Source organism: Sapajus apella, unplaced genomic scaffold (assembly GCF_009761245.1).
Source record: "Sapajus apella isolate SASKATOON/1434 unplaced genomic scaffold, GSC_monkey_1.0 scaffold10, whole genome shotgun sequence".
Taxonomy (NCBI): Eukaryota; Metazoa; Chordata; class Mammalia; order Primates; family Cebidae; genus Sapajus; species Sapajus apella.
Window position 1 is genome coordinate 29510332 of NW_022436950.1, and position 22749 is coordinate 29533080.

The 22749-nt window shown below is 36.9% G+C and overlaps 1 protein-coding gene across 13 annotated transcripts in view; it reads right to left on the minus strand.

Annotated features, from left to right (window-relative positions):
- UNC80 (unc-80 homolog, NALCN channel complex subunit) overlaps window positions 1-22749 on the minus strand; it is a 225223-nt gene that overhangs the window by 95807 nt on the left and 106667 nt on the right. For 10 of the 13 annotated variants that reach the window (XM_032278347.1, XM_032278345.1, XM_032278344.1 and 7 more), the window contains exons 25-28: window positions 21127-21260; window positions 15603-15768; window positions 9449-9652; window positions 7440-7540 (exon numbers count right to left, since the gene is read on the minus strand). In XM_032278347.1, the coding sequence (XP_032134238.1) occupies window positions 7440-7540; window positions 9449-9652; window positions 15603-15768; window positions 21127-21260 (605 nt within the window). The remainder of the gene's footprint in view (window positions 1-7439; window positions 7541-9448; window positions 9653-15602; window positions 15769-21126; window positions 21261-22749) is intronic. The other 3 variants (XM_032278352.1, XM_032278353.1, XM_032278354.1) reach the window with 1 other exon arrangement.

The window sequence follows — 22749 nt, forward strand, 5'->3', positions numbered from 1 at the left end:
CCCACCTTGACAACTAACCTGTGAGGGACTACGTGTCATATTGAACACAGAGCACAAAACAAGATGATGTGGTCAAGGCCAATATGTTGATTGTAGCCTTGTGACACATCCGGAAGCAGAGGACCTAGTTAAGCTGTGCCATAATTCCTAACCCATAAAAACTATAAGATAATGAATGCGTATTCAGCCACTAAGTTTGTGATAATTTGTATGCAGCACTAGAAAATTAATGCATTCCCCCTCTAACCATGATAAAATATCTTAGAGCTACTGTTGAAGAATCAGTAAGTAAAATACTACACACACACACACACACACACACACACACACACACACACACACACATGAGTCAGCTCTCCACATCCATAGGTTCTGTAATGTAGGTTCAACCAACTGCAGATTAAAAATATTCCAAAATATCCCCCCAAAATTGTATTTTTACTAAATATGCACAGCCATTTTGGGGGTGGTCATTATCAATATAGTATAATAACTACTTATATGGCATTTACATTGTATTAGGTATTATAAATAATCTGGAGATGACATGGAGTATGTGGGAGGATGTGCATAGGTTATATGCAAATACTATACCATTTCACATCAAGGGCTTTCTCATCTGTGTATCCTGGTATTCATGGGAGGCTCTGGAACCAATCCCCATGGATACCAAGGGATGACTACACACACACACACACACAAACACACACACGTACAGACAGGCATACCTTGGAGATATTGTGAGTTCAGTTCCAGACCACCACAATAAAGCAAATGTTGCACTCGAGTTACACAAATTTTTCTATTTCCCAGTGCATATAAAAGTCTTGTTTATAACCATACAATAGTTTATTAAGTGTGCAATAGCATCATGTCTAAAAAACCAATGTACATACCTTAATTAAAAATGCTTTATTGCTAAAATATGCTAACAATCATGAGCCTATGGCAGTTATAATTTTTTTGTCTGTGGAGGGTCTTGATGTTAATGGCTGCTGACTGACGAGAGAGAGAAGTGGTTGCTGAAGGTTGGGATGGCTGTGGTAATTTCTTAAAATAAGACAAGAAAGAAATTTGGCCCATTAATTGACTGTTCTTTTCATGAAAGGTTTTCCGCTAGCATGTGATACTGTTTGATAGCATTTTACTCACAGTAGAACTTCTTTCAAAATTACGATCAACCCTCTAAAACCCTGTTGCTGCTTTATTAACTTAGCTTATGTAATATTCTAAATTCTCTGTTGTCATCACAATAATGTTCATAACATCTTCACCAGGAGTAGATTCCATCTCAAGAAATCACTTTCTTTGCTCAGGCCCATAAGAGGCATTTCCTCATCCACTCAAGTTTTATTATGAGATTGCAGCACTTTAGTAACATCTTCAGGCTCCATTTCGAATTCTAGTCCTCTTGCTAGTCCCACCTTATTTGCAGTTACTTCCTTCACTGAAGTCTTGAATTCCTTAGTCATCCATTAGGATTGGCATCAACTACATTCAAACTCCTGTTAATGTTGATATTTGATCTCCTCTTGTGAATCACAAATGTTCTTAATGACATCTAGAAGATTTCAATTTACTTTGCCAAGATCCATCACAGGAATCACTATCATTATCTGTGGCAGCTATATCCTTGCAAAATGTACTTCTTAAATCATAAGGCTTGAAAGTCAAAATTACTCCTTGATCTTTGGGCTGCAGAATGGATGCTGCGTTAGCAGGCAAGAAAACAACGTTAATCTTCTTGCACATTTCCATCAGAACTCTTGGGTGACCAGCTACATTGTCAAAAAGCAGTCATCTTTTGAAAGAAATCTGTCTTTTTTCCTGAACAGTAGGTCTCAACAGTGGACTTAACCTACTCAGGAAATCATGCTGTGAAACAGATGGGCTGTCATCCAGGCTTTGTTTTTCCATTTATAGAGTGCAGGAAAAGTAAATTTAGCATAATTCTTAAGGACTCTAGAATTTCAGAACGGCAAATGAACACTGACTGAAACTTCGAGCTGCCAGATGCATTAACCCATAACAAGAGAATCGCCTGTTCTTTTAAGCTTTGATGCCAGGTATTGACTTCTCTCTAGCTATGAAAGTTCCAGATGGCATCTTCTTTTAGCAAAAGGCTCTTCAACATTAAAAATCTGTTTTATAGTGTAGCCACCTTCATCAATGATCTTGGCTAGATCTTCTGGATAACTTGCTGCAACTTCTACACCATCTTGCACTTTTATGTTATGGAGATGGCTTCTTTCTTTCAACCTCATGAAGCAACCTCTGCTAATTTCAGACTTTTCTTCTGCAGCTTCTTTACCTTTCTCAGCCCTCACAGAACTGAAAGAGTTAAGGCCTTTCTCTGAATTGGGCTTTGGTTTAAGAGAATGCTGTGGCTAGTGTGATCTTCTGTCCAGACCATAAAAATTTCTTCATATCAGCAATGACACTGTTTCACTTTCTTATTGTTTGTATGTTCACTGGAGTAGCACTTTTGATTTTCTTCAATAACTTTTCCTTTGAAATCACAACTTGGCTCTCTGGTACAAGAGGCCTAACTTACTTTTTCTCCTTCCCTCCCTCCCTTCCTCCCTCCCTCCCTCCCTCCCTCCCTCTTTCTTTCTTTCTTTCTTTCTTTTTCTTTCTTTCTTTCTTTCTTTCTTTCTTTTCTTTCTTTCCTTCCTTCTTTCCTTCTTTCTCTTTCTTTCTTTCTTTCTTTCTTTCTTTTTCTTTCTTTCTTTCTTTCCTTCCTTCCTTCCTTCTTTCTTTCCTTTCTTTCTTCTTCCTTCCTTTCGCTCTCTTTCTTCCTTTCTTTCTCTCTCTCTCTCCTTCCTTCCTTCCTTCCTTCCTCCTTCCTTCCTTCCTTTCTTCTTTCCTTTCTTTCTATCTTTCTGATGGAGTCTCACTCTGTTGCCCAGGCTGGAGTACAATGGCGCAATCTTGGCTCACTGCAACCTCTGCCTCCCAGGTTTAACCACTTCTCCTGCCTCAGCCTCCCAAGTAGCTGGGATTACAGGCGCCCATCACCACGCCCAGCTAACTTTTTTTGTATTTTTAGTAGAGACGGGGTTTCACCACGTTGGCCAAGCTGGTCTCGAACTCCTGACCTCAGGTGATCCACCTGCCCCAGCTCCCAAAGTGCTGGGATTACAGGCGTGAGCCACCATGCCTGGCCAAGAGGCCTAACTTTCAGTGCATCTTTGCTTTCAACATGCCTTCCTCACTAAGCTTAATCGTTTCTAGCATTTGATTTAAAGCAAGAGACATGCAACTCTTCCTTTCACTTGAACACTTAGAGGCCATCATAGGTTTATTAATCAGCCTAATTTCAATATTGCTGTGTCTCAGGGAATAGGGAGGCCCTACAAGAGGGAGAGAGACAAGAAGCAGCTGGTCCATGAAGCCATGAGAACACATGCATTTAATGATTAGGTTCAACATCAATATGGGTGTGGCTCATGGTATCCCAAAACAATGACAATAATATCATCAAGGATCACTAATCACAGATCACCATAAAAAATATGATGATCATGAAAAAGTCTGAAATATTGCGAGAACTACCAAAATGTGCCACAGAGACACAAAGTGAGCACATGCTATTAGAAAAACAGCACCATGAGACTTGCTCGATGCAGGGTTGCCACAAACCTATAGTCTATAAATAATGCGATATCTACAAAGCACAGTAAAATGAAGTACAATAAAATGAGGTATGCCTGTATACACACAGACATACACACATAATACATATTTTAATGTATGTTTTAAAATATACATATTTAAATGCATAAGACAGTGAGGCAGTCAGGAGTTGATGACGTAGAGAGAAAGGATATTCACTGAGGTAGGACAATATGAAGATACACCACATGTCTCCTTGAGGCGTTTGCTACATCTTGGTTAGGAATAAGCAGCCAAGAAGCTAGGCAGAATCTTAGGCAATCTCATAGGGGCTAGGAGGTAAAAATTAGAATTTGAAATTACCAAAGAAGGGAGAAACTGAAGTTTGGATCCTGTAGAGAAACGAGGTCCAAAGAAGTCAGATTGATACTGGGTGCCAGTTTTCCCTTCTAGGCATTGGATGATTGGGTAACTAAGAAGCCAAGCAGACACCAGCTGACAAACAGAGTAAAGACTTTGGCAATTTCATTGTGATGGGGAAACAAAAACTGTAGTTTCTGACTCATCAAGAATGAGAGGCCCTGTGACATACCCCAGACTCTCACTGGGAGTCTTGGATGTCTTCATATTAAAAGGTGTGTGTAAGGGGTGTGGAAGGACAGGCTAGAAATAGTCAAAGTCCAGTTAGTGTAGTCCTTGACTGGACTGAGGTGATCTGCTTCTTTGTTGTCTGCCAAAGGACAGAGTGAACCCTCTGTAGAAAGAGAAAACATTATCTAGAGCCTCAGTGCTTTTTTTTAAAATTAATAAACTTTATGCTTTAGAGCAGTTTTGGCTTCTCATCACAATTGAGCAGGAAGTACAGAGTTCCCACATATACACTGTCTGCATACATGACAATCTCTCCTACTATTAACATCTTGCATCACAGTGGTACATTTATTTCAATCAATGAACTTATATAGACATATCATTATCACCCGAAGACAACAGTTTACATTAGGGTCCATGCTTTGCTTTGTACATTCTATGAATTTTAACAAAATAATGACATGTGCCTATCACTATATCTCTATAATTTTTTAATACACCATGTTTAGTCAATATAATAACTAGGCATTTTAGAAGCAGGACCAAGAAGAGTAAAGAAAATAGATTCATATACTGAAGTTATCAGCTATGGGCTTTTGATCAAGATATCTGCACTCCCATGTTTGTTGTGGCACTGTTCACAATAGCTAATATTTGGAAGCAACCTAAGTGTCCATCGACAGATGCATAGACAAAGAAAATGCAGTACATGTACACAATGGAGTACTAATCAGCCATTAAAAAATGAGATCCTGTCATTTGCAACAACATGGATGGAACTGGAGATCATTATATTAAGTGAAATAAGCAGGACACAGAAAGACAAACATCACATGTTCTCACTTACTTGTGGGATCTAAAAATCAAACAATAGAACTCACGGACATAAAGAGCAGAAGGATGGTTACCAGAGGCTGGGAAGGGTAGTAGGGGGTTGGGAGAGAGGTGGGGAAAGTTAATGAGTACAAAAAAATAAAATGAGTAAGACTTACTATTTGATAGCATAACAGAGTGACAATAGTCAATAATAACTGCACATTTAAAAATAACTAAAAGAATGTAATTGGATTGTCTGTAACATAAATAAATGCTTGAGGAGACGGATACCCCATTCTTCATGATGTGATTATGTCACAATGCATGCCTGTATCAAAACACCTCACATACCCCACAAATATACACACCTGTTATGTACCCACAAAAATTAAAAATAAAAGAATGTTTTTAAAAAATCTGTGATCAACTATAAACGCATCACAATGGAAATTTTAAAATATTTTAATTAAATGATAATGAACACATATAAAACCTTATGCAGCTAAGTGTTTCTAGATGATCTCTGTAGTTTTAAATTCATATGTTAGCAAAGTGGTTGCAATCATCTAAGTGTCCATGTCAAGAAGTTAAGAAAAAAAAATTAAACTCAAAGAAAATAGAAGAAAGTAATAAAGAAAGTAAAACAAAATTTCAACATTCTAAAAATGACAAAATGAAAATCTAGTTCTGGTTCTTTTAAAAGGAAAATAAAATAGACAAACTCTTAGAAAGACATTATTAAAAAAAGAAGAGAAGACATCTGCCAATATCAAAAACAATAAATGTAAATCACGGTAGATCCTACAGAAATTAAAATGATCTTAAAAGAATATCATGAACAGTCTTTTTGCTGATAAATTTGAATATTCAGGTTAAATGAAAAAAATCGTAGCAAAAAACATCAACTTACCTGAATTGCTCTCAGAAGAAATACAAAATTTAAATGGCCTTACCTATATTTCACAAATTGAATCTGTAATTAAAAACTCTCCCATAAAAAAATTTTTAGGTTTAAAAGGCCTGACCAGTGATTTCTTCCAAATATTTAAAGAAGAAATAGCACTGTTTTTACACAAACACTTCCAGAGTGTTTATTTGTGGAACGCTACATAGAAAACTAAAAGGCATTATTAAAAGACATTTAAAGAAGTTCTAATAAATGGAGAAACAGACACTAGTTGAGTGATAGACCATTTTAAACATTGGAAGATTCAATATCATGAAGAGATGATTCATTTAAATTTATCTATATATTACACTTAAGGTTCTTTGGAAGGTTTTTGGTTTTTTTTTTTAAATGAAAATGGAAAGGGTGATTCTAAATGGATGTGAATCTAGCCAATAATAGATGAGGTCGTTGTGAAGGAGAAGGACAACAAAACTGGAGGAACCAGACACAGATAGAATATGATACCAATTACACGCATTTCAAAGACAAAATGAATCTATGGTGGTGGAAGGTAAAATGGTGGTTACTGTCAGGGGAGAGTAGTGACAGGTAGAGGATCTGTGTAAGATTTCTTAGGTGTTGATAATGTTTGCTCAACCTGGCAGCAGTTACGCAGGTGTATTTACTTTATAAAAATGTATTGAGCTGTATACATAGGTTTTGCATGCTTTTCAGTGGGTACATTAGAGTTTACTAAGAAGTTTACTTTAAAAAAAAAAACAACAGCTGCCTCAGAGATTCTCAAATCAACCAATTCTGGGGACTGCTTCCATAGTGAAGGAGAACCACCATTTATCTGAAGACCATTATGTACCAGCTAGTGCTCATCTGACCTTCCCAGGAAGTCAGATTAAAATCAGGGCGAATGGTGGCCCTAGTGATGGTCCTGGGGATACCGTGCCACTTGTTCAACTGAGGTTACATTTCCTTACCTTTCTCCTTCTTTCTTCATGCTCAGCTCAAGTCTTGAAGTCAAACCCATGCCCAGAGTTTCCTTGGGATAACTTCCTGCCTGTGCCCTCTGGCTCACCCTTGGACATACGACATTCACCATCTCAGAGTCCTTGCCCTAGTTTAAAATTTTATCTAATATACACCCAAAAGCAACACCATGATTTGACTCTCAGAATTCACAGTAAGCTGTATAAAACTGATGGTGATGCCTACTCTATGTCACTTAGGCTATCTTGACCACCAACCTGGCCTCATGATTTTCCCTGACTTATGGTGACCCATAAGCCAGCCATAACAAAAAAGCTTGGTCTTAGTTAAGCTTAAGATAAGTACAATCCAGCAGAATACCAATTCTAGAGAGTGTTGAGATATTCAGCTAAAACATAAGCCTCTGCTTTCTCTTGGAGGTTAGATTGAATTGATGATTTAGTATAACCTCTTTTCCTCCCTCCTCAGATCTTCCCCAGTACCAAACGAAATTGATCTCAGGCCTCTTTCTGAGATTCCTACTTACATGAAGCCATGACATGTTTCTGTGGTAATTCTCCTCCACACCGGCATTACTCATTCCCTCGGGCTCAATGCTGGGCTCACTTGCACTCCAAGGGCTCCCTTCTTCAAAAGAAAAATACCAAAAAAAGTTTCAGTGTTCGGTCTCCCTGGAGAGTATGTTGGTATGGTATACCATGCTTCTGAATCCTAGGGCAGACTACCATGGCCCAGTGGGTTACAGGGCATAGCACTGACTTTGTTGGATGAATATTAATGGAGCTGTTCCCTTCACCACCAGCTGAACTGGCAATTTCAAAGACATTTATGATCTCTGTTATGGTGGCTTCCATTTTGAGAGATGGGAGCAGAAAAAAGAACAGAGCCAAGTCCTTGAATTGCTGCGATGAGCCAGTTATTGATTGACTGTGCCCAAATCCATTCCAGACTGACCAGACCTTGCAGGTGTATTTAAGTAGAGACTCCAACTAACCTGCCTCACAGTGAATGCTGCCTCTGTTCTGTGACTGCAGCTAGTGCTCGTGCTCTAGTGCTGCTAGAGCTATTTCAAAGACGGGCAGGTACATCTGAAAAACTAAGGGAATTTAGAAGCAATTATGCCCAACTGTGGACAGCCTTTGGGTCCAAACTCTTCTCTGTGGGAAAGTACAGGAGATATCTCTCAAGAATTCCCTACTTGGAAGACTACACAACAAAGCTTTCCCCTCAAATCTGAAGCTTTTATGGATCTTTTTTTAATGACAAAACAATGTCTTCAGCTTGGCTCTTTTGACTCAACTGGTCAGGATAAATCAATCAATTTAAATAACTAACTGCAATAATTTCCCCCCAAATTAACTGATGATAATGCTCTAGCTTCAGACAAAAAAATGTCTCCTTAAGAAATAAGCTGAATCTTAAGTAATGCATAAATTAGCTATTTTCAAAGGCGAGGGTGGGTGGATACAGAAGCATTTTCTATTTTAAACCTTCTTTGATCAAATATACTCAGCTTTTATTTCAGCAGCCTTGATCGATAATTTATCCACACTTATTGCTGACTTCTGAAACTACTTACCTAGTAAGGAGAACTTTCTATTTTGCCTCTCACACAGAGACCGAATGGCAAAGTCAATGCTTCAACTTTTACCTAATATTTAATGCTAGGCAGCTGGTGAGTTCTATTTTCATGCCTACTTAATCTTTTGCTTGTCTATTAACATGCTAATTAGGACCCATATTTTGAACGGCATATTTTGGTCTTTGGAATCTCTTTTGATCCTACAATGACAATCTATAACTCTCATGCTTTGACTGTATATTGAGTTCATTCTAAGGTGTATGGTCATCTCCTAATTTATCTTTAGAGCATCCCTGCATTGTAGGCAAGAATTATTCTCACTGTGTAATCACAGAAAACAAATCCCTGAAAAGCTAAATGACTTGTTGAAGACCACTTATTGTCAGGTCTAGACAAACCTTCCTCTCTGATATTTTGGTTGTTTATACTGTTAAATAGAGACTTTAAAATATAGAGAATCATTAAGTAGCTCTCCCCAAGGGAATTACTACATTTGACATTGAAGGTTCTGATCAAAAGAATGAATACACAAACACCTGAATTTCAAAAACTGTTCTTGTCATTAAAGTGCTTTCTTTCCCAATGTATACTCCACATCCTTGCTCCTCAAAGTGTGGTCCTTGAGTCAGCAGCATTGGCTCCACCAGGAAGTTTGTTAAACATGTAGAATCTCAGATCCCCACCCCAGATCTGCTGAATCAGAATCTGCATTTTAACAAACCTCTCTGGTGACCTATATGCACATCAAGGCTTGAGCAACCTGTATGCACATCAAGGCTTGAGCTGCCTTAATCTAGCAAGGGTAGTATGGTTTTCAGGCTGAATAAGTTGTCTACCCTATGGCTCTGCCCTCCATCTACTTAAGTGTAAGGAAATGGACTTCAGCTGTTTCGGGACTTGGGCCCTGTCTTCCTACCCCCCACGTCCCTGCACACCCCACTCCTCTATGTTACCTAGGTCAGTGACAGTGTCCCTGCTCTGGGACAGCTGCAGCTCCTCAGCCTCAGACTCTGAGTCCTGCCGTGATAGCTTGCTGCTCTTTAAGCTGCCGACCCGGCGAATGCTGGACAAGGAACCCCCCTTCTTCACCTGGAAACTGCGGGTTCCTTTAATCTGGAGCAGGCGAGAACCTCCTATCCTGATCTTCCTGCTGGGAACTGTATTAAAAGAATAAAATAGGGCTTTTTCCCCCTTAGTATTCCCCAGCCAGTGTTATATCCATCTCTCCCCAACTTGTCCCTGATCAGCCTCCTCTGCTGGCCTGGATGAGTCCTCTGGACAAGGAGCTTCTCCCAAGCCCCCAGTCCTGCAGGAACCACCAGGAAGGGCTGGTGAAGCTTCTTTCTTGGACACAAAGCTCATCGGAACTGGGAACGACCTATTCTCTTTCTGGCCCAGGTTTCACAAGCATGACTGTGTCCTTGGGGTAGCATCACCTAGAACTATGAGTACACTTGTATCACAGGATTCCTTGATTCAGGAGAACCACAAACCATTTGTTTTTGCTTTCCTTTTGAAATGGGACTTACAGACTCTGTACACGGTCATATAAATCCCTTCATTTTGGAATACCTCATTCAGAAATAAGAGCCAAAGGTGCTTCTCTCTCCAATAGTCAGCAGTGGCTTCCACTCTGCTCCTCAGCAAAGGCACTAAACAGTCTGTTTTCACTGAGGGGCTTTGGGTGAGCATGAGTGTGAAATGGTCCGTTTTCAATGCACCTATGATTTCATACTATCCTCCTCTCAGTCAAAAGGCTGGGTGAGATGCGATTCCAAATGGTGCAACTCCCTGAGCCAACCTTACAGTCTATGCCTACCAAGAAGAATATGCATTATTCATCTTTAGTGTTCTGGAAGAAACAGTAATCAGTAAGGAAAATAAAAGGGTAAAAGAAATGCATTTAAACTTGAAGCCTATCTTTCCTTAAATCAACAGCATCCTTATTTCCCATAGTCATATACACACCTCCTTCCTTTTCTTTTGAAGATTTGGTGTTGTCACACATTGATTTTATAAGGGTGGAATAAAGTAAGTTTTCAGGGCTTAAAGTCCATTACCAGGAAGGGGCCAACTTTATAAGGGTACCTCCTTAAGACATGAACAATATTTCTTATTAATTATTTAAGGCACAGTTATTAATATTTTCAAAGTCCGAATCAGAAAGTTTGCGTGTTAATTTCAGGTTTCTCATTCATGGGAGAGTTAATATGGGACTGTGACAGAGCTTGTATAACTAAAATGTTAGCCAAATGTAGACTTTTAATGCCATTTAAAGGAGGTCAGAAGTATTCCTGCTGAACAATGTGAATGTTCTGATTTACTGCTGTGATGGAGAAAGACTAAAATTATCACCACACAGCTGGTAAAGGCCTCATGGAGCTCCTTGAACACATCTGAGTGGAATTTCACATCTGGATGAAATTGCTTGCAGCACGGTTAGACAAATCCCACAAAGACTATGAACCATAATGCTGTATTTTAATTATAGCGTAAAACTCACACACTCTATTTTCCAATATTATTTTTATGTTTAATTGAGACTTTATCATCTATCTGAAATACATTTGAAACAGAATATAATTAAAATTTTAATGACTGTGACTACAATTTTATGTCTAAGTAGATTCGGAAGTAGAGAAAATATGAAACAGATAATTCTTAGATTTTTCAGTCACACACTAATATTCTTTGCCTAATTTTATGACACTTTTTGGCCCACAGATACAGCAAAATAAACCCAAATTAATTTAATCAGAAGAAATTTAATTTTGAGAGCTTGTTCTACCAGAAAGGATAGCTGGAGATATCCTATAGCACTGAAAAATTACAGTACAGAATTACTGCATTGGTTATTTACAAGGGGCACAGCAGTTAGAACTTATATTTGATATTGCACATGAAAAACATCAGTTGAGATTGTGCAGCATTGAATTTTAGCCTTTATCTCCATGACAACAAGAACTAGTATGAAAGTGAAACAAATCCATCTAAATTGGAGAAAACATCTTTGGCCTTTTCTTTCACCTCACATTGTATCAATTAGCAAGTTCTGTGGGCTGTACATTTCAAAATGTCATAAAATTTTGATAGCTCCATCCCCTCTTCCCTGGACTAATGTAACTACCTAACTGCTTCACCTTTCTCTCCACTCCCATAGATTGAGTCATCTTTTAAATGCATAAATCATAAATACACACCTTATATCACATTTCTGGTGAAACCTATCAACAACTCTGATGCCCTTAAAACAGAATTAAATTTCTAACCATATCTACCAGACCCTGTTTGCCCTTTGCATAACTTTCTGACCCATCTCCTACTATTTTAATGAATTATTTCACTTGAATTTTTCATGGTAGAATCTGAATTGTCCTCAGGTTCATTTAAAGAACTGGTATCATTGGGTTTTATAAAACCAAATGGCATACAATTTTAATAACTGTAATTAGCAGGGTCTCTATTGTCTTCATTTTCCCCATTGACTTTATTAGCCGACAGCTTGCCAAATGGAATAAGGAATACTTAGGAATCTTTGGGAAGATTTTTGCCAACTGATTAAAGACATCTCATGGATATATTCTCATTTTACTTATAGCTCCAGTTTTCCATTCTTCGTTTATTAAACAACTTTCATATGTTAACATGACGATTCTATGAGTAGAAAAAATAGCATTTGAGTGTTTAAACATTAAAGCCAATTTACATAAATAATAATCATCAAATTAAAATGTTCTTAAAATTAATCACATATTTTATGTTATAAATTGGTATAGAATTTATTCTGCTGAAGTTTTATAATGTCAATATTAGGAATTTTTATCCACTACTTTAAACATAGTTAGCATAATACCTTTGAGGAAAGAAAAGACTGCCTTCTAAATTAAAATCTCTTTGGATTATATTTAAAAGAGGAAAGTTTCTCATTATTTGCAGTATAATTGTCTGAAGTAAACAATATTTGAAAAAATACTGATTTCATACTTCTTCATACTCAAAAATTGCTCGACTTGGCTTATCCTTCCTGCAACATGGCCTCTTTTGGCCATAAATTAAATAGAATATGATATATGATTATTTGCATTTTAAAAATGTTGTAACAACATTTTGATCTTAAACTGTTCAAACTTTTCCCAATGTACACCCATTACCTTTTAAATATTTTGTGTTTTCTCTATATAGGGGTATTCCTTCTAAGAATCATTCATTCATTGTTGTCCAACATTTATTGAGTCATTTTCTATAGGATGCTGGAAAATACTTCAACGCATAAAATCATCTTTGACTTTTTCTAACAAATGTGCAGATGTTCTTTTAATTGAAATTCATTGGAAAAATATTGAAGGGCAATGGAATTTTAAAAATGGCAAAATCAAATAGCAAAGTTGGCAGTTTAAAGGAGGCTCCAGAGGACAACTTAAAACTTTGCAATCTTTAGTTCATAGGATTTTCCAAGTGAGTTCTAATCTAGACGCTCATGATGTATATAAGAAAACTCAGAAACAATAGCTATTTATTGTGTACCTACAATTCACCAGGAACTAAGGTTATACTTCACTTGCATTGTGTTATTAAAAGTTTTCAACATCACAATGCAGTAGGTGCAAACCCAGTTTTACAGAAAAGAGAATTGTGGCTTACAAGGTAAGTAATTTGGACAAGGCCACATAATGACTACTATATTTCACCCATTTTAAGATGCACAGCTTATTCACATTTTAACATAGTTGGAAATTGGTATTCGTCATGCAAGGGATGACATCTTATGATCACTTGTGGCAGGCAGCAGTTGTGACATATTTGTTATTGCTTGTCTGTGTGAAGCACCAACAAGAAAGATAAACAGAATGAGTGATGGGATCTTTTAACCATAAGGAGCCAAGTGATAGTGAGGGGTAGGTGGATGGGTGAGGTGGTAAGTCAGATGTATTTAGCAACATTCCTGAAGAGAGACTAAAGGTGGGCTAACTTCATATGGATGCAAACTGGCTTAAGTAATTAGTACAAAAAGTTTTACTTCTTTCATGAATCCACTTAAGAAATGATGCATCACTAACACTGTGATGACACAGAGGACATTATCACATATAGAAACATGGACATTAGATAACTGTGAATTTAAAAGTAAGACATTTGAACTCTGAATTGAAGAAAGTTAATAAAAACTTTAACCAGTTTATTTTATTTACATATATTTTGGATTGCACAAGAATGATATATAATAATAATAATAATAATAAACTACATCTAATTAGGTATGAAAGTCCTTTTTTAATAAGAATAAAAGACAAGGGACTGGGCATGGTGGCTCACACCTGTAATCCCAGCACTTTGGGAGGCCTAGGTGGGTGAATCACCTGAGGTCAGGAGTTCGAAACTAGCCTGGCCAACAAGGTGAAACGTCGTCTCTACTAAAAATATAAAAATTAAGAAAATATGGCACATACACACCATGGAGTACTATGCAACCATAAGAAAGGATGAGTTCATGTCCTTTGCAGGGACATGGATGAAGCTGGAAACCATCATTCTCAGCCAACTAACACAAGAACAAAAAATCAAACACTGTATGTTCTCACTCGTAAGTGGGAGTTGAACAATGAGAACACATGGACATAGGGAGAGGAACATCACACATTGGGGTTTGTAGGGGGGTTGGGGCTAGTGAAGGGATAGCATTAGGAGAAATACTTAAAGTAGATGATGGGTTGATGGGTGCAGCAAACCCCCAAGGCATGTGTGTACCTTTGTAAAAAACCTGCACATGTAGCCCAGAACTTAAAGTATGATTAAAGAAAAAAGACTTAGGAACAGAAACATGCATGACCATATTAGGCCAAGGTGTGTATGTGCATGTAAGTGGGTGAATTTAAGTTAATTATAATGGAAATGATATGTACAGATGGAAAATGCTGAACTATTTTTAAAATACCACTGTCTAGAAAACATTCTCAGCCAGGCCAAAAGAAATTCTGTAAACGCTGGAACACTTTTACTTTCTTAAATAACATGGTTCCATGAATAACTTTTCTAGGTCATTCTTATCTATTGAAAATATTGAAAATTTTCAAATCTATTGAAAAACGAGCAACCTGTTGGCTAACTATATTACTTGAAGACTCATAAGGTAGTCTCCCATTTAAAAACTCAAATATAAAGCCTTCACATCTGGTTAATATCTGGTCGATTCCATGATTATGGAACTTGTTTAATGTGCATTTAGCAATGCAGAAAGACTGTAGCTGTTCTTTCTCTCTTCATAGTTTTATAAAAATGACTAAATAAACCTAGTGCTTTATTAATTGATGGGACTGGTCCCACAAGTATTTAACAGAGGTATAGTTTTTAAAATGAGATTCTATTTACCAAATTAGTTTCACATTAAGTGATGGTCCCTAAGAATTTGCTATGGATGGATGGCACTGATGTTAAGATAATTGAGAAATATAATATTGTTTTTTCTCATTTTATTACGTTTTACATTTTAATGAAAGCATATTAAGAAAATTTTTTAAAAATACAAAAATTAGCCAGTTGTGGTGGCAGGCACCTGTAATCCCAGCACTTTGGGAAGCTGAGGTGGGTGGGCGGATCATGAGGTCAGGAGATCGAGACCATCCTGGCTAACATAGTGAAACCATGTCACTACTAAAAATACAAAAAATTAGCTGGACATGGTGGCACGTGCCTGTGGTCCCAGCTACTTGGGAGGCTGCGGCAGGAGAATTGCTTGAACCTGGGAAGTGGAGGTTACAGTGAGTCAAGATCACGTCACTGCACTCCAGCCTGGGCAACAGAGTGAGATTCCATTTCAAAAAAAAAAAAAAATAGTGCAATTGGGAGTATTTTTCTTTTCTTATTGGTAAATAAAATAATGGTTCATCTTACAGCTTTAGCAGAATATGGAGTTTCTGAGCTGATATTGGAAGCCAGGCCTCTCTGACTGCAGAGCCCTACCTCTAACAAGTATGATTTTCCATCATAAAGTCTACACAGTTAGTACTGAAGGGAGTCAACAATTTGGGTACACAATTTTGTAGTTTAGACCCCAGTGCAAATATCTTATGAGAAACCCTGAAACATGAACGAATCTTTGTGTTTCCATACCTTTCTTCTCCTCGACTCCTGCATCTGATTTGAGAGTGTGGCTGCTGCTGTGGAGAGAATCTTTTGAGTCTTCATTTTCATCCAGGACCCCAGCAAAGCTGATCTTCCTCTCATATCTGTGCCGGTCCAACTCGGGGTCCAAACGAAGTCTGCAGCTTTCCAAGTCCTAAAATGCCAGTGAGGAGCACATAAGTGCTGGCATCTCCCCAGAACTGCGTTGATCTTGCGGCACACCTCCCTCCATTTTGAATTATACACAACTGTATTTAAACAGCCAGATTCCTTTATCTAATGTTAATTTTATATTGTGACCATGAAAAGCTATTCTTGGCTTAAAAAATAAATAAAACATTTCCTAAGTCATAGTTTTTTTCCCCCTGTTCTCACATGCTTTACCTTCCAAAAGCACAGACCTTGATCCAAATCCAGAACTATCTTCCTTACCTTCTAACTCCTTGTCCACAGTTTTGGCTTCATCTTTGGCCTTTATCTTTTATTTAAAAATCATGCATTAAGCATGGATGTGTTAGGTACTGAAGGATAAATAAGGAATGGTTTTTATCTCTAAAGGAGCTCAGAAACCCAAGATAGAAACTGACAAGGCAAACAAGTGATAAATTTCAAGACTGAGAGAGTAGGGGCTCAGAAATCAGACCTGGAACTGTGCTCAGCAGGATAATAGTGCCCCAAAGATGCCCTAATCCCTGGGACCTGTGATTATGTTTCCTTTCATGGCAACAAGAATTTTGTAGATGTGATTAAGGTTAAGGACTTTAAGATTGGGAGATTATTCTGTATGAGTTAAATGGGCCCAGTCACAAATCCTTAAAAGTGGAGAGCCTTTCCAGGCTGTAGTCAGAGGAAGCTGTGGCTATGAAAGAAAGATAAGAGAGATGCTATGTTTCAGCTTTAAAGATGGAGGAAGGGGCTATGAGCCAAGAAATGTGGGTGGCCTCTAGAAGATGAATAAAGGGTAAGGAAACAGATTCTTTCCTAGAGCCCTAGGAATGGATACAGCTTTGCCAATGCCTTGATTTTAGCCTAGCAAAACCTGTCTTGGATTTCTGACCTCCAAATTGTAAGATATGTTTATGCTATTGTGAATAGCTAAATTCCTGTGTAACAAACCAGAAATTTAGCTGGTTTGTTACACAGAAATATAAAATGAAAAAAGAGTTGATGTTTGAGTTAAGCCTCGAGGATTAAGTAAAGTTAGCTTGGCAAACAAGTGGAGAAACACAGATCAGCCTTAAGAAACCTCATGCATGAAGGCCAGAGGCTCAAAACATTATCTCACATTTGGGGAATTTCTTACTCCCTTCTAGGAAGACCTAAGTATGACAGGAGTTCCATCACTGTATGAGGCAGAACACAATAATCCCATATAACAAAGTAAGGCTTGTGGAGTGTAATTATTTAATAGAAGTTTGGTTCTGAGGCCCCAAACTGAGAATTTGACTTGTTCTGTGAATAGAGATTTGTTTATCCTAAAGATCATATTTATTCTTTTTTATTTTTATTTTTGAAATTATTTTTTATTTTTTGTAGATATAGGGTCTTGTTATATTGCCCAGGCTTGTCACAAACTCTGGGCCTCAAGTGATCCTTCCACTTTAACCTCCCAAAGTGTTGGGGTTACAGGCATGAGCCACTGTGCCTAGTCAAGATCATATGTAATTATTAATTTACAAAGTACTTTTGAAAGACCTGAAAAATAAAAAAATATAAAATTCTAATTTTATTTTTATACAGTATTTTTCTAATTTCTTCCACAATGGTGGAACTACTGTAATTTGCATTCCCACTGTGATGGTTAACACTTGAGTGTCAACTTGATTGGAAGGAAGGATGGAAAGTATTATTCCTGGGTGTGTATGTGAGGGTGTTGCCAAAGGAGATTAACATTTGAGTCAGTGGACTTGGAAAGGAAGACCCCTTAATCTGGGTGAGCACAATCTAATCAGCTGCCAGTGTGGCCATAATAAAAATCAGAGAGAAGAACATAAAAAGACTAGACTGTTATTTTACACAGAAATATTTTAGAAGAAAAGAAGAAAAAAAAAGAATAGACTGATTTTGCCGCCAGCTCACATCTTTCTACCATTCTGGATGCTTCCTGCCCTCAAACATCAGACCCCAAGCTTTGGGACTGGGACTGGCTTCTTTGCTCCTCAGCTTGCAGATGGTCTATTGTGGAACCTTGTGATAGTGTGAGTTAATGCTCCTTAATAAATTTCCCTTTATATACATGTCTATCCTATTAGTTCTATCCCTCGCGAACCCTAATACATTCACCAACAGTGTAAAAGTATTCCCGTTTCTCCACAGCCTCACCAACATCTGTTGTTTTTTGACTTTTTAATAATCACCATTCTGACTGGCACGAGATGGTATCTCATTGTGGCTTTGATTTGCATTTTTCTAATGATCAGTGATGTTGAACTTTTCTTCTTATGTTTGTTGGCCACATAAATGTCTTCTTTTAAGAAGTGCCTGCTCATGTACTTTGCTTACTTTTTAATGGGGTTTTTTTTTTCTTGTAAATTAGTTAGTTTAAGTTACTTGTAGACTCAATATTAGACCTTTGCTAGGTTGTCTAAGTTTTCTCCCAATCTGTAGGTTGTCTGTTCACTCTGATGATAGTTCCTTTTGCTGTGCAGAAGCTCTTTAGTTTAATTAGATCCCATTTGTCAATTTTTGCTTTTGCTGCAATTGCTTTTGCTGTTTTCGTCATGAAATCTTTGCCTGTGCTTATGTCCTGAATGGTACTGCCTAGATTTTCTTCTAGGGTTTTTATAGTTTTGGGTTTTACATTTAAGTCTTTAATCCATCTTGAGTTAATTTTTGTATGATGTGTAAGAAAAGAGTCCAGTTTCAATTTTCTACATATGGATCCAATATGTTGTTTTCAATTACTATAATTCTGTAAATAGAACTACTGTTACAATTACATGTTGCTTGGTCTATTGGACATATTACATTGTCCATTGGTCTCACTAATTCAACTGGGAAAGTTTTTAGTGGACCAACAGTTTCATAAACAAAATTTCATTTAAAAAATATTCCTTTACTGTTCTCAAGTTTGGAAGATAATATTTAGAAAAAATTTGCTTATGCTGTTTTAGACTATGAATCTTATAAAAATGCTGCCTTTTCCTTTATTTAGACATAATTTAATTGCATGGTTTACAAAATGCTACCAGAAGTTGTTTCTTTGGATAGAGGGGGAAGCAAACTAATTAAGTTACATTTAAGGGTCTATTTGGGGAAAAAATGTCACTTTGGCTATATTTATGCTTACTCTGTGGATTTACTGTTTAGTGCTATTTCTGAAAAAAATGATGTAGCCTTAAAAAAGAAGGAAATTCTGAAATTCGACAACATGGATGAACTTTGAAGACATTATGCTAAGTGAAATAACAGTTACAGAAAGACAAATACTGCATGATTCTACTTATACGAGTAAGTACCTAAAAAAGTCAAATTCATAGAATCGAAGAGTGGAATGGTGGTTGCCAGGGACTTGGTGTGAGAGCACAATGGTAGCATTACTTAATAGATAGGCATACATTTTCAATCAAGCAAGATGCTCTATAGATGTGCTGTTCAACATTATATCTACAGTTAACAATAACATATTATACACTTAAAAATTCATTAAGAGGAGAAATCCAATGTTAGGTGCTCTTACCACAATTTAAAAATAGAAAACAATTGCAAGCATTTCTGTCTTGGTAAAATATTTCCATAAGTTAGAATGTGGCTTGGTTTTCTTGTCTAACTCAACTAGAGTTAGACAGCTTAAATGTTAGAAAAAAGATTCTTTCCCTCTTTATGTTATAAAGGCCACATTTTGATGTAATACACAAATGTACACTTTAACAATTAAAATCCTAGTGTAATGAATAAAAGATTTTGGAGGCCCAATTAACGGCGACCTAAAGTAAAACTTTTCCTCTTGCTGACTAACTGCAGTTTAGTCTAATTATATTAATCAAATTTGGAAGATTTGATTATCTTTTAAAAATAAATGTGTTACAATAATAAGAAACATTAAACTCTAGTTTTACAGAATTGAAAGGGAAAATGAAAATAACCTAGTCAAACTTTAGGATACTTATATATACATTTTTTACAGTGGATCAAAATGGTGACCAATAACAATCTGAAATTAAAAGTAGATGTACTTTGTGCTTTTATGAAAACTTCAACATCATTAGAATGTTGATAGGAATAATACTGATAGAGGCCTACAAATGTGATGAGTGATGGCCTTGATTTGATTTTATATAATAGTCTCAACATAACAGTGAAATGACAACTCAAATTAAAGGTTCAGGTTATTATGAAATCACATAAGGGCAGCAGAAGAAACTTCCCTTTCCAATATCCAAATGGTAGTTTCACATTCCAAATGTGGGTATTTCTCTTGAGACCATCAAGTTTACTCATAAATATTTCTAATTTGAAAATATCCACTGTATGTTCTACAGTGTGAGGAAATGGCCTTCCTATAATTCTGGAAAACCAGAGGCAGAGGAGCTGTACTGTGACACCAGAGCTCCTATTCTTTTACTCCCTGCCCTTCCCCTCCTGGCCTTGCTTAGGACACGGCCTTGCTTGTGCTGAGTTGGGTTTAAAAAGCAGGAGACGTGGTGGATTGTAAAGTTTGCTTAAATGGGAGCACAGAGATTGTTAACATAACAATTATTCTGGTAGAGTGCCATAAGCCTTTTGTGAATGGAGAAAGAAAAAAAATGAGTTAGTCTAGTTCCTCAGCTCCAGCTGGATGGTGCCTGTGATGAAAGAACCACTGAAAACTTGGTGCCTGTTAAGGAACTAGGAGTGAAGGAAAATTGGCTCCAAGGTGTGTCCAGTGCCACATACTCTGTGAACATGGCCGATTCTTGCATAGTATTTATATCCTTGGTTAAACAAATCAGAACCTCATGGTACACGATACATGAGTGTATATGCATTGTGTGTGTGCATGTGTGCACGCACACATGGTCTTAATTTCTGTCTATCCATAATCTACAGGAAATGCTACAGAAATAACAGTGTACATTTAGGGATGTTTAGGCACTAAATACTGAAGTACTTTCACTCATAATTTAAATGAGATCCCTCACTAAGGAGCACATTCCTATACAGATTTATGAGCAGTAGGTATAAAAAATATGTTGGTGAGTTCTGGAAAACATTAGCCATAAAACTCCTCATATTTATAGAGTAAAGGAAGCTAAAGGCTCCTAGATATTTCCAGCATAATTGATAGTGATCAACGAAACACTGTATCTAGTAGTACAACCTTCATTGATTTCTAGATCAACTTTGAAATTATTATTATTTGTAATAAGGAAAGAGTATTTCTTTTCATGTTTCAAAATCCCTTGGTTGAATTTTTAAAATTATATGATACACTAGCCATGGAACATTTAAAGAAACTGTGAATCCTGAAAACCCAGCCACACATCTGGCCTCTTCAAGTAACCTGATCATTAACATGCATGCTTTAACTTACCACCAGAGGCTCAGTGCGAGGTCTGGGCAGGCAAGAAAAGGTCTCTCGCAGGAAGGTGGTAATCTCCAGAAGAAGCTGACATGCTGCCATCTTCAAGGCAAAGGGGCAACCACATTTAGAGGGGTTCACAGTACCTATGAAATGAAAGTGTTCTTTCATAAGAAGACATATCAACAAAAAATACAGAGAGGCGTAGTTTGATGGACATAGCTACACATGTGTAAAATCAAATTGCAAATGAGAATGTTACCTATATATGTCCAACATCAAATTACATATGAGGACTTTATCTATGTAAGTTCATTTTACCTATTCCCTTTAGCATGATTTATGCATTACCATAAGCACCTCTCTTCCTCCATTTTGCAAATTCTACAGAGTGCTTCAGTATTAAAATACTGAAAAAGCAGAACTAAATTATTTTCCTTAAAGCATCATGGAGTAACAAAATGCAGGTCCAACTAAACTAGAATGCCTTTTAATGAAAACAGAAATAGGAAGTAGTCTTGTAGGATTTCTATACTGCTATTCAATCAGATTTACACTATGTATATGGCAGTGAACTAGATTTGGAACTACAAAAATTCTGTCAGCTCATTTTATGAAGGATGTCTGTCTTGCTGTTTTGAGAGCAGTGAAGCTGTTTCAGCTCTAGTCCAGATGTGTTTCTGCAATACAGACAAGACATACTTACTGGGTTACATATATCATACAATTAATGCAAGCTAGCCTGTCCAATTAAGGCATAGCTATACTAGAAATGTACAAATATTCTCTTTTGCTCTGAAGAATATTGACCTTTGAATTAGTAAAACATTGTATCCACTAGAAGCCAACTAGCAGACTTTGCTCTAAAGACAGATAATGGCCATGGTAACACCATAGTGATTTTTTAAATTCTCAGAATTAGTTCTCAGATGTGTGTCATCACAAGTGATGACACAGATGATACAGAAATATACTGATTATTTAAGTGTTCACAAAACATCAAAGCCATGTAGAATTCTTTCTCTTATAAAAGAAAGAAAATGGTTATCCATTTTAAATGATCAAGTCATCACAATATCATTATATATGAACAGTTCTAAAAATATCTCTAAAATGTTTCCTGGGTGTTAGGCTTTCTTAATTGAATAGAACACATACTTCATGATTTCAGTTGAAAATAGGTGGAAGTTATGGTCTTTCTGTATTAAGCTATTTTTTTCCTAGAAAAAACATTTTCTCTCCTGAGTTAATTTGTTGCTGAGGACTTTGCCTCTCATCAAGAATGGAAAAGATAAGCTTCCACAGAATTTCCAGGCTGAAAGTTGCTTGCACCATAATTAACTTTTAAACAGAAGATGAGCTATGTGTTGAAAGAGGAACTAAAAATCAGACATATCAATCTTACATATGTCTTATAGGGGCTATTTGACTAAATATTATCTGGATATGCAACACTTTAAAAAATAATCAAACACTAGACATACAGTATAGACTTCTGGGTCTGTCCTTTCTCTCCTAGGGTTATCATCCAGGCTCTTCTTATCAGCCCTGTGGACAATCAGCTTATTCTTAGTCTAGGCTGACTCCAGGCTATCATATGAAATAACCTGTTATAATAAACAAGGATTGAGTTCT